Source organism: Pinus tabuliformis, chromosome 9, assembly GCF_031772625.1.
Source record: "Pinus tabuliformis cultivar Carrire ecotype Pingquan chromosome 9, CPIR1, whole genome shotgun sequence".
NCBI classification, from domain to species: domain Eukaryota; kingdom Viridiplantae; phylum Streptophyta; class Pinopsida; order Pinales; family Pinaceae; genus Pinus; species Pinus tabuliformis.
The window spans coordinates 1635414360-1635427115 of record NC_142307.1 but is presented as its reverse complement, the minus strand read 5'-3'; the positions used below and the strand labels follow the sequence as shown (position 1 = coordinate 1635427115).

General features: G+C 35.8%; 1 protein-coding gene across 1 annotated transcript; it reads right to left on the bottom strand.

The window, feature by feature from the left end:
* Positions 1 to 8570: 8570 nt before the first annotated feature.
* LOC149155106 (dirigent protein 2-like) lies at positions 8571 to 9330 on the bottom strand. The gene has a single exon (XM_089440987.1). It carries the CDS (start codon positions 9267 to 9269, stop codon positions 8730 to 8732), a length of 540 nt encoding a protein of 179 aa, XP_089297113.1. The 5' UTR covers positions 9270 to 9330; the 3' UTR covers positions 8571 to 8729.
* Between the last annotated feature and the right edge of the window lie 3426 nt (positions 9331 to 12756).

The following is a 12756-nucleotide window of genomic DNA, read 5'->3' as shown; positions in this document are numbered from 1 at the left end:
GATAATGCCAACATTAATATCTAAGCGACGAGGAGGAAGTTACTATCTCAACTACATGGAAATTAAATATTTTATTTTGAAATAATTTTTCTTGTAATTACTTAACTTTTTACACATCTTAAAGGAAATAAAAACAATAAAATAAACTTGTAATCATCTAAGCTTCCTTACTATGAATTTCACTAGTCCATGATTTACCGATTCTTGTACCATAAAAGTAAATAAAAATTATTTACATAACCAAGGGGTGCTAAATATCCCCCCCCCCCCTCCCCCCGTTGTGCCAAACACCATCCTTGATGATCACCTTTGTCCTTGTAATAGGTCCGAACACACTTCCTTCATTAAATTTCCATCCTCCCAGGTGGCTTCTTATGGGCTAAAGTGCCTCCACCACACTTTAACGTGGGTGATATCTCACCTCTGTAACATTGTTTCTTTATGATCGAGAATACGCAAAGGCTCTACCACAATCACTCCATCCAGTTCAACATGTTTGACATCATAAACTATCATTAATTTATACAAGTCTTCATAAATCATTGTTAAATAATAATGAGAATTAATCATTAGATCTTTACCTGCACCTCGTGCCAGTTAATAATATGTCTACAGTCATTTACATTTTTTTTAATAAAGAGATGTGAGACACATTATGCACTCATATATGACTAGGTAATGTAAGTTGATGTGCAACAGGTCAAATTATTTCGAGGATTTGGAAAGGGTTGCAATATCGAGGAGCTAATTATGCACAACCTCCCCACCGTAGAGTGCTTATCGTAGGTTTCACTTGGACATATACATGGTCCCCTATTTGGAACTCTTTATGTGTTCTCTTCTTGTCTACATATGCTTCATGTCTATCTTGAGCAGATTTTAATTTATGCCAAACATTCTTCATGGTCCGTTCCATTTCTTCTAGCATATCACGACGTAATAATAACTTATCTTCAGGGTTTTTCTCGTTAATTGGTGTTCAACACCTCCTTCCATATAAGCCTTCAAAGGGACTCCTCTTTAATGATTCATGGTACAGTCATTGTTATATGAAAATTCTACTAAATGAATATATTCTTCCCACTTAGTCAATTGTTGAATTACATACACTGTTAACATATCTTCTAATACCTAATTTTCCTACTGAGTCTTCTCATCTGTATGTGGGTGATAAATGGCGATAAATTGAACCTCATTACCTCATCTCGTAGAAAGAGTTCTCTAGAATCTGGATGTGAACTTCACATCTCTATTGGAAATCATTACGTTCGGCATACCATGTAAGATGAAAGTTTCTCGCATAAATATATATGTAATTTGCATTTTTTTTAATGTAGATTGAAGATCGATGAAATGGGCTACCATACTCAGTTTATCCAAAACCACCATGATTGAGTCATTTTCTCTCTTTCTTTTAGCCAAGCATATTATAAAATCTAATATAATAACTTCCAAGTTTTACTCTGGAATGTGCAACTAGTTAAGAAAACCAGTTGGATGTTGGTGTTTACCTTTAATTTGTTGACACTCCAAGCATTTAGCTAAATATTAATTGATATCCTTCCCCATTCTAGGCCAAAAACAGTCTTTCTTTATGGAAGAAAATACTTTTTGATATCTAGGATGAGAAGCATAAGGACTTCTATCCAATTCATCCAATATTATTTTCCTAACAATCATTTGATTAGGAAGATATATCATTCCCCTTAAATCCAATAGTTTGTCTTTGTCTATGCTATATTAAAACTGAGTTGTAGAGATGTTTCCTTCTTTAGCTTGGTTCCACAAAACTCATATTCTAGATATTTAACTACAACTTAATATGATTTGAAAAAGTAAATTCCACTTGACTATAGGAGATTTAATCTACATAATATGATTTCCTACTTAATGCATTAACCATTTGGTGTTCCCTTCCTTTTAAATGCCTAATGTCAAAATCAAATTCACTTAGAAAAGATGTCCATCTCGCTTGTCATGCATTTAGGTTAGGTTGTTTAAATAAACTAGTTAAGCTACTATGACCAGTCAATGGTACAAACCTTTTACCTAATAGATAATGTCTCCATCCATTTAGGGTGTGTACCACCACTGTTAATTCTCGATCATAGGCATATTGTATATTCTTGTGCTCTTTCAACTTCTGTGACTCATAGGAAATTACCTTTCCTTATTGCATCAATACTCCCCCCACACCATCCTAGTAGGGATCTATGTGGATGATGAAGTCCTTCTCAGTGTTTGGAATTTTTAACATCAGGGTTGTGGTCAATAGATTATTTAATTGTTTGAAACTACAAAGACATCCTATTGTCCACTTGAAATTTTTGTCTTTCTTCTCGAGAGAACTTATAGGATGCACAATTCTAGAAAAGCCATCAATAAAACAACGATAATACCCCTTCAAGCCCATGAAAGATCAAATGTCAACAACATTACTAGCAATAGGCCATTTCATGATGTTTTTTCATTTTTCTTAGGGTCAACATCTATTCCTTCTATAGAAATTATATGTCCTAAGTATTGGATCTGGTCCTTATAGAAGTCACACTTACTATATTTATCTTACAATTGATGGTCTCGCAGGTTTGTAAGACTATTTCTAGATGTTTCTTATTTTCTTCAAGATTTCTTGAATAAATATGTAATAAATGAAAATCAAGACAAATTTATCGAGGTAATGGTGGAAAATACCATTCATAAGACTCATAAATGTTGTTGGGGTGTTGGTAAGCCTAATCTTCCTTTATCCTAATCTGATGATAACGTAATCACAAATCAATTTTAGAAAACTTTGTAGCACCTTTTACTTGATCGAATAAATTGTTAATCATTGACAAAGGGTATATATTTTTAGTGGTCAGCTTCTTCAATTATCCGTAATCAATACAAAGTTTCATTGTATTATCCTTTTTTTAACAAATAACATGGTGGCGCCCCAAGGTGATACACTTGGATGAATGTACCCCTTATCAAGTAGTTGTTGCAGCTGCATCCTTAATTCAGTTAATTCAGGGATAATAATTTGATAGGGAGCTTTCGACACAAGAGAAGCTCCTAGAATCATCTCTATAGTGAAATCAATGTCCTATTTTGGAGGTAGCCCCAAAATTTATTCTTGAAACACATCAATAAAATCTTAAACTATTGGAAAGTTTTCTAAGGACGATATTTTTCCTTAGAGTTTGTATACCCTACTTGGACAACATAAATCTGACATCCCTTCCTAATACATTTTCCTAACTGAGAAGTTGTGATCCGTCACAACTTCATGGGTCTCCTTATTCCTTGAATTTATTTTTAATGCCCTCCTCATTGATACAACTAATGGTTTTGTCCTTGCAGTTCACCAAGGATGAGTTCCCCTCCAACTAGTCCATTCCAATTAAGATATTGTAAGACCCTAAGGGTAGCACATTAAAATTTACACTAATTTGTTGACCTACTACCTCAATGGGATAATTTTATACTTTAGTTGACACTCTTCTTTTTGCCCCAGAAGCCAATTGTACCTACCACGGATTTTTAAGTTAATACGTTTCTAAATGACACATTTATGTTATCTTGGGGCTATCATAACTTAAGCTTTCTCCTGGACCAATCAAAATAGATACAACGTGGTTAAATAATTTACTTTCAAAATCGATCATAGTAGGTTTCCATTCTACTTGGTCATCCTCCATGGCAGCATTGATTTTAGGTATGCTCCTAGTCACCCCGCCAATAGTAGAAGATTCATGAATATTGGCAATTTGCTACACTCTGCTGCGGTGGGGATAGTTTTTGTAGTAATTGGGCTCTCCAAAACCCCAAAAATCCAATGGGGGTCATTGTGATTGACTAGCCTTTGGTTTACTTAACACTTCTACATACTTAGGCTCACTATGTAATATGAAATTTTGCTGATTCTTCCCAGGTAATATGTTTTGTTGATTTTTTTGAGGATTTCTCGTGTTTCCATTCTTTGCATTTTTAGTTCTCTAGGAATTTTTGGTCCCCTTCTTACTTAGCCATCCCCTACTTCATTCTCCCTTTTTCTTCATCTTCTAATAGAAAATTTGAGCCTTCCAAATGGTCTCATCCATCATCATGGGGTTATCGAATTCAAAACATTCCTTAATAAATGCTAGTAAATTGGTCATAACACGTTGGACCTTGCCGTTTTCCTCACGTATATAAGGAACATATCTTAGTAGGGATGTAAATTTAGCCATGAAGTCCTGCATAGATAGTTTTCCTAATTGTAAATTGTGAAATTCCTTCACCTTATCATTGTAGAAGCATTCAAGCAAATACTTATGCTTGAAATATTTATGGAAATCTCCCCAGAGTCACTCATTACACATCAATGACATGGAAAACATGGACCTCTTCCGACCATGGAGTGAGTTTTCCATGAAGGTGATAGATGGATAGTCTTTCCTTCAAATTATCATCATATTCATAAATCTGGAAGTACTTGTTCATATTAATTAGCCAAGATTCAATGACTTCCTCTAATTTCCCATCAAATGTTGGGGGCTTAATTTTCTTGAAGTCACCTTGGAATTGAATTTTCTGCTTCTTTTTTTCCCATGGTTAAAGGCATTACCGAATTCCTCCCCATATTCTCCTCTATCACCTTCTATTCTCCGAGTATGGCTCCTTGCTTGCATGTCTTCACCTCCATGTCTTTGCACCTCATCCCTGTCTTCCTTACTAGGGATTGGTATGGATTTCCCATGGTTATTCTGATTAGAGAGGATTTTTGGAATTTGTTCTTGGTCATACATCAACCTCTCATTATAAACCCACAAATGAGCCATCTTATCTCTTAGCTACTAAATTATTTCCAACAACATAAAGGTATGATTTTTGTGTTCTCCCCCGAATTGGACCCACATTTATCAATTAGCTCCTAAAATTTTTGTAGATCTAGATTCTACAAATGGTTTTAATGGTGGAGTACTTCCAACTTCTCTCCTCATTGTGCTTCCTCGGTGAACATACATATACATATATTATTCAGTTGTCTAATAAGCCACAATATTATAAGTTAGCTCTAATACCACTTCTCATATTTCTCCACAATTTCGATAAATAAATAAACAAAAACAACATAATTTATAGTCTCATTACGAAATTAATTTATTTTCTATTTTATGTTATATTTCCAAATTATTCAAACTTATGACATTGGGTGTGAACATGTTTAACTTGTTATAATAATCCAAACTCCCTTGTATGTATCTTGATGTATGGGATAAGTTTATAAAATATGGGAAGGCATTTTCGATGTGATGTTTCGTAAAGGTATGCATTAGTTACATTCCTTAAGTGCTAGAACTCTAGAACTTAATCAAATTATTGTGGGTGATGAGGAAGTCTCTTGATCTGTCACATTGATGGCTTCATTAAATACTCACCCGGTCACTTTGAACACCTAGCCTAGATGTTTATGTTTCTTCTTCTTGAACTTTTGATTTCATTTACATATCCTTGCCATTCCTTTGGGCTCTACCTATAACATATCTTGCTTCAGTACAAGGATTCAAGAATTATGTGCACATTTCTAGCCAAGATTCTTAGTCTAAGACTATTGTTATGTATTAGGGTTTATGTGGTAGGTAGCAATATTTTTAAAAGAGAAGATATGCTCATTTTAATCGAAGTCAAGGGTTTTTATGTTAATTTTGTTATTATATTTAACAAAAATGGCCACGACGCCCTACTAAACTTCGACAGGGTTTTACACAATACGTTCTGGAATTTTTTAATGTTGATTTTTGGTGCATTAGCACCTTACTTCTCGCGTTAAGAATTAATTATGACTCTTTTTAAGTTGCATATTTAGTTATGTTCTCATGTAGTTCTTGTTCTTGTTTCTGTTATATCTTTTTGTAAGGAAGCCTCATATAGCTCTTCCTTTGCTATCTCCTATTATTGGTCACTATTAGATGGTCACTATTACATGTACAAAGTTTTAGATAAATTTAGATCTTGTTACAAATATTTGAATATTTGGTTCTTTTATGCATGTTATTTCCATGTTTTTAAGTTCTAGGTTCTACAGTCACATGATTCGCGTGTAAGTTGTGTTCATTATAAAGTTCTTGCATTATGACCCATTATGTAGGGAAGTTGCACATAGAGTTCTTTTCCTTTTCTTTTGGTAATATATCTATGGTGCCCGATAGAAAGTGAGACCTGAGGTCCTTGGGGCCTACTTCTTGGCCATGCAGTACTGTTTTGTGTCGTGGTAAGGTTCTAGAAATACTTCATGAACGACTCTCGGTCATATGGGTTTCAATCAAATCCATATTTTTATTATTGCTCTATATATTTTATGACTGTTCTCGATTCTCACCATATTCGTGGTGTTAAAGCAATCTTCCTTTTATTCAAAGATAGGAAACAACAGAAAAATAATAAAGATATATTGGAAGACTGTATTACTAAAAAAAGAACGGTTCTCGAAAATTAAATGCACTTATTTGCAAGTAGTTCACAATTAATCGGGAAAGAGCAGTGCAACATCCAACTAACTTTCAAAGTCTCCCCCAAGCCTCCTTAATTTCCATAGTAGTCAAGTCTCCCCCAAGCCTCCTTAATTTCCATAGTAGTTAGTTGACGAATAGTAGTTAAGTTCTTGGGCCTCAAGATTTCTAGTCTGGGTAAAAACTTCTAGACTTCAGGGCTTTTACTAGCTCTTGTCTAACTCAAAAATGCCGACAGTTACATTTTTATCTATCTTGTTAGCATCTTATTCAAGGTTCTTCTTTTCCTTCTTTCACTTGCCTCATGCCTCTCTTTTACTCTTGCCCCTCTCTTCTAGCTTCCCTTTTCAAACTCGAATGGTTTAATCTCTAAGGGAGGAGAAAGAAGTAACCCTCTCAACTACTTAGGAAATTAGAGATTTCTTTTCTGGAGTTCTTTTTATAATGGTCATCTAAAATTCCTTACTTAAACTTTCACCACTACAAAATTCACCTAGTTTTGCACCATAAAAATAAATAACAAATATTTACATAATAGGAAGTATTACAATTACACAATTTTGATTTAAATTAATTTAAATCAAATTGTAAATTTAGAATTATTTAATGTGATTAAATTAATTTATAAAATTTATATTATTTATAAAATTATAATGAGCCTATTTTAATTTATTTAAAACACAAATAAAAACTATTATTATTTTTTAAAACTTCACACATAATTTCTAAAAAATAAATAAAAACTATTATTATTTTTGAAAACTTCACATATAATTTCTAACTTGTAATATTTAAATTACAATATGTAAATTGTAATTTTTAGATAAAAATACATAATTATACGTATGGGTCTATATTGAACTTAGAATTGATTTTTTAATAAATGAGTAGATTAGATTTGATTTGAAGACAATATTCCTCGTCTAATACAAGTTTTTCTGTTTCAAATGAAAAAATAATAAATTTAATTTAACAATTTATTTCACCACCTGTTCGCTTTCGATTCTAGCGCATACCTCTTCGTTTGCATGCCTGAGAACGGTGCGAGCGTCGGGATCTGTATGACTCGGTAAGCCATAGGTGAGCTCTGGGTTCGGGCAGCGAGGGTAATAATTTATTGCCATATATTGGCCGTGTTTTCCAAGAGCTTTATTGAGAAAGTCGGGTTCCAGTCCCAGGCTCTCTCATATGACATCAAGCAAACCTAGAGTAATTGGCCTAACCTCCATGGAGTATTTACCAGCAACTTCTCTGCATTCACGCCAAACATAGAACTACTGTAGTTAATTATATAGCAGATGCAACGAACTGAATATAAATTTTCAAGGATTCCAAAAATGGAAGCTTTCTTTCAATAATCAATATAATCTTCCAAAGGATAACAATGGAGTGTCAGGTAGATCCTCCAATTAAAAACACTATTCTACAAGCGTACGCCGCAGGCATTGCGAAGAGTTCTCCGGATGACCATCTCGTGCACTCCATGATTTACGATCTGGGGACACATTTGAAAGTAAATTCACTTGTATGAAATCTATGTAAAAGATAGCACTACCTTATGTTTTCTGCTGCCAGTTTAATTTCACAAAAATATCCGAGTATGGTCGCTCTGGCCAAAACTAGCAGGACCACAATTAAATAGTTGATATGTTATCAAAGGAGGCTTTACAGCGAAACCAGGTTTCTTTCTTCCTTGTTGAGTCAGTGGATGACGAAGACATTCAAAATATATATATATATATATATATATATATTCTTGTATGAATTTACATGATAATCGATAGAAGATATACACCGCCAATGTTGTAACGCAGCTGTAGCTGCATGTTTTCTGTGCACTTTTAATTGGTATCATGGTATTACAGTATTTTGTTGTTTCTTTCAAAAATTTTATAGATGTTTTTAAGAATTATATATTATGTTGTTTAATTTATAAAATTATACTATCTCATGAACTTTTTTAAAATGTGGAATGTATTTATATATTAAACAATAAAAAATAATAATTTTACATAAAATAAACAACCAACCATTTTATAAATTTATAAATTAACACTGCATCACTGCGCCATTAAATATATATATTATAAAACATACAAACAAGTTATAGTTATACCGCCGAACTTATTATAAAACATGCACCGACCAAAACATACAAACAAGTTATAGTTATAGCGCCGGACTTTATAATCACGGCATTATTGAGAAAGAAGTGCCGAAGTTGAAGCAAGAAAAACAAAAGGTATAATAATACTAAAGAGTGGAAAGAGTGGTGTTGAACTTGAGAACAGAATTCTTGCCAGAGAGGGACTCAGTGGTAACAACTGCACAACCGCGAGCAAATCTGAATTTGCCCGTTCCTCCAATTACAGCATACTCGCGCTGCGGCTGATCGAACCTATCAGTCCCGTGGACCTCCAGCGTGCTTCCGTTGTACTCCATATTGTCGAAGATTATTGTGAAAACCATTAAAAAATCAAGCCCAGTAACAGGGTTTGTATTGATGTACATTCCTTGCGCTCGACCTACAATATTCTGAGACTCCGACTCGGCTACATCTGGGAATTTGGTGATAACATCACTGATTACAACGACGGTGCCAAAATGGCCTGGAGGTGAAGAAGAACCATTTGTTCCGGCGACCGGGATGGCCGTCACGTTGTTTCCTTTCACATTGTCGTGCATATAAAACACCATATTCATTTCACCTGAAACTGCAGTAGCCGCCGCCTTCTTCAGGAAGACGACGAGGATGGCGACGGCCATGGCCGGAAACAGAAACCTGAAACCCATTAAACAAGAGTGGCAGAAGTAATAGTGTGCGTATTTGTGAGAGGATTGCCCTGCTTATGAATAAATAGCTGTTGCGAATCATAAACGACAGAGCTTCCAGATTCTCACCGCAATGGCTTCCCCGTTCAATAGTACACAACATACATATATTATATTATTTGTCAAGATACTCTTATTTTTCTTTTGTTTTATATGGCTTTTGCTGTTAGGGTACATAGCATGGTAAGATGCTCAAGTACCAATTGCAAATAATGCAAAGTATGAAAAAATTCAACAATTCAGGACACCTCTCTAATTAATAATTCATGACAGCTCTCTGATAAAGAATTCAAAGAATGAAAAACTTCAAAAGTTTGAATATTCGAAATTAATAATTATTACTAATTCGTTTACTTGTAATGCACGCCATCCTTTAATTCTCTACCAATTCCTTTTCTTTTTTTTCCATGACCATTTTTCTACTTGTACTGCACGTGATTTTATATAAATTTTGTTGACGCAACTTACGAACTACTCCATTAAAATCGAATTTCATCGAAATATTCGGTGTACGAATCGAACGACCAAATTTTCGTATTTTTCGATTAGATTTAGGTAGATTTGGTAACTATGATTATAACGAAGAATGATTTTCCTAACATAATTGAATAGAATTTGAAATATCTTAATTGAATAACCTCTGCCATATCTCATGGTTTGTATATATATTAAATTTGGAAAAAATATAATAAAATAAATATAAATATTATATTTTATACCTTGTTTTTTATCATAAGAGTAGGACTTTCTATTAATCTAACCAATAATACATAATTTACAAGAAGCTGTAGTGAGAATTCAATAGGCAGCTCGGCAAGCAAAGTTCCCAACCATGCACCCAAAACCAAGAGAAACCCGAACAAGAAAACGGGGGAGTTACCCATTGACCCTCTGGTCGTACTGTCTAGCACTAAAGAAACTCTAAACACCTTGGAAGACGGGTCCATAGAACCGGTGCCCACAAAAATACCACAAGTGACCCACCAAGGGTCCACAAGACTGCCACCAAAGACTACCTAGAAACAACAGTAAGCTTGTAGAGCCGCAGACCTTACAATCTGACTTGCCAGGATTAATGTACATGCTCTGAATACGGGCCCACACATAAACCTGTCTTACGGACCCGACGAAAAATTTAGGCCAACTCTTTAAACTCTTTCGGGTCCGAAACGCCAAACCAACATACACGCTCAAACTTACACCGTTGATCACCCGACGAGGATCCAACGGTCTATGCAGATATCGGGTGGACAAGTAGCGTGAGGGATAACCACCCGATGAAAGTGGTATTCTCTCACCTCTCGCAGCTACGTGTCGCACGAAGAGTGGAATCAGAGCCTTCCTCAGAAAAACTAGATACCACTTGGACCCCGCCCAATAAACCACTTGTGGTTTTAGAATCGATCGCCTCGTATAATAGCTTGCGCACTCTTTTCCAAGATATAGCCTTTAATCAAGAACATCGAACAGTTCTTGTGCCTTCCTCTCAGATTCTGTGCCATACCCCAAACACCATCAAAATTTCCACATAAAGTTTTGGTCAATGGACGACCAAACATGTGGTACTTCTAGAGTCAATCCTCTCGCCACACATCCGATGGAATACTAAGCTTTGAAATGCGGCCAATACCCAGAAAGGGCAAATAGTTTAGGGTTCCTTGTCCTCCTGCCTGTCTCCTGAACCACTTTGATCCTTCCTGTGAAACCATAGCTCCATATCTTTTTCCGCCTGACAAAGACAATCCTCCAATAGTTTTCCTAGTGGTAACAAGTCCCAAGCATACCGAGAATCCCTATCCATATTGGTGACTCCTTTGTTTTCCAAACAGTCTGCTAACATGTTAGCTTTCCTTTTCACATGGACAAAGGGAGCAATTTTTAAGGTTTGGAGGTGGGAGTGGATATGGTGAAAGACCTACAAAATCCTCCAATGCTTCGACACTTTATCTGGAGAAGTGCCATTACATATTTTCTTGGCCGCTCTAATAATTAATTTCGAGTCTGCTTCAATGATAACATTATTTGAATTTAAATCCAACATGATTTCTAAGCATTGCTCTAGTGCCATGAGCTTCGCCATGTTATTAGTGGCCTTACCCAAGTGGCCATGGAAGATCTTCTTTATTTGATGTTGTTAATCTCTTAAAGCAACCCCCAAAGCCAGCTAACCTTGGATTGCCCTTAGATGCTCCGTCTATATTAACCTTTAGGAAACCATAAGGAGGAGGCTGCCAAATGTCACTATCTGCAATTATTTGGCTTACTCCCTTGATTATGCCCTATGGGCTTATGAACTAGAGACTCAAATGAAGTATAATACTCACCTCTTTGGGCAAAGGAGGATCCTTAGGAAGTGTTCTCAACATGCTTCTTACTGTGTCTTTGAGCTGCGTTAAAATTTGGTCAATTATGTGTTGTGGCTTGCTTGCTTTGTCTTTGAAGATCTGACTATTCTGCTCTTTCCAAACATTCCAGATAACAAAGCCTGGAACCAGAATCCAGGCTTTATTAATAATTTCATTCCCTGAGAAGTTGTTCCTCCAATTATTCAAAGTATTGGATATGCTGAGACTATCCCTATCTGATTGTCTGAAGATTGAGGCTACCCAGTCCCACACATTGGATGTGAAAGGACGGAGGTCGAGAAGGTGATCCATTGTCTCCTCTTGTGAGCCATAGAGGTAACATTTGGAAGGGCCAATAAAGCATTTTTTAAGGAGATTCTCCCAAGTTAAGATTTTCCTTTGATCCACTAGCCAGATGAATAACTTTATTTTCATCTAGAGGCGGCTCTGCCATAGTTTCTTCCAAACTTGCTCAAGATTCAGATAGTTAAATCATGTTACTTCTTGTTTAGCTTCTTTGAGGTTAAAGTTACCTTCAGTGTCCTTTCCCCATCTTAATTGGTCAGGTAAGGAGGATACTAGAATCCTTCTATGCTCTAGATCCTGGGTGAGAGCTTTTGCCTGGGCTTTCGGAGGACTTTCATCACTGTGGCCTAGATCCTTCCAATTCCTCCATTTTCCATTATTCCTTTCCTGGTCCCAGAAGTCTTTGACTATAAGAAGACCTTTATTATCTATGTCACTCTTGAGAGCTGTTAATTCATCCTTATATAGGTTGGGTTCCTATTGCCAGTTATCCTCCCAAAATCCCGCTAGGTTCCCTACTCAAATTTCCTAGAAGCTATGTTGCTGAACAATACTTTTATTTTCCCAAACAGGGTTCCAAATATGGGAGCCCCTGATTTGCCCTGACATTCTAATGTGATCCTTCTCCTACCAATACTTGGCATATTTTTGTCTCCAAAGCTTAGCCCAAGGAGCTGTCGACTCCTTAATCCATCTCCACCAAAGTTTGGCTCTCGAAACTCTACTGAGTGTTTCAGGGTCATGTAGCCCCAAGCCACCATGGCTTTCGGGCTTGCATATCTTGTCCCAGGCAACTA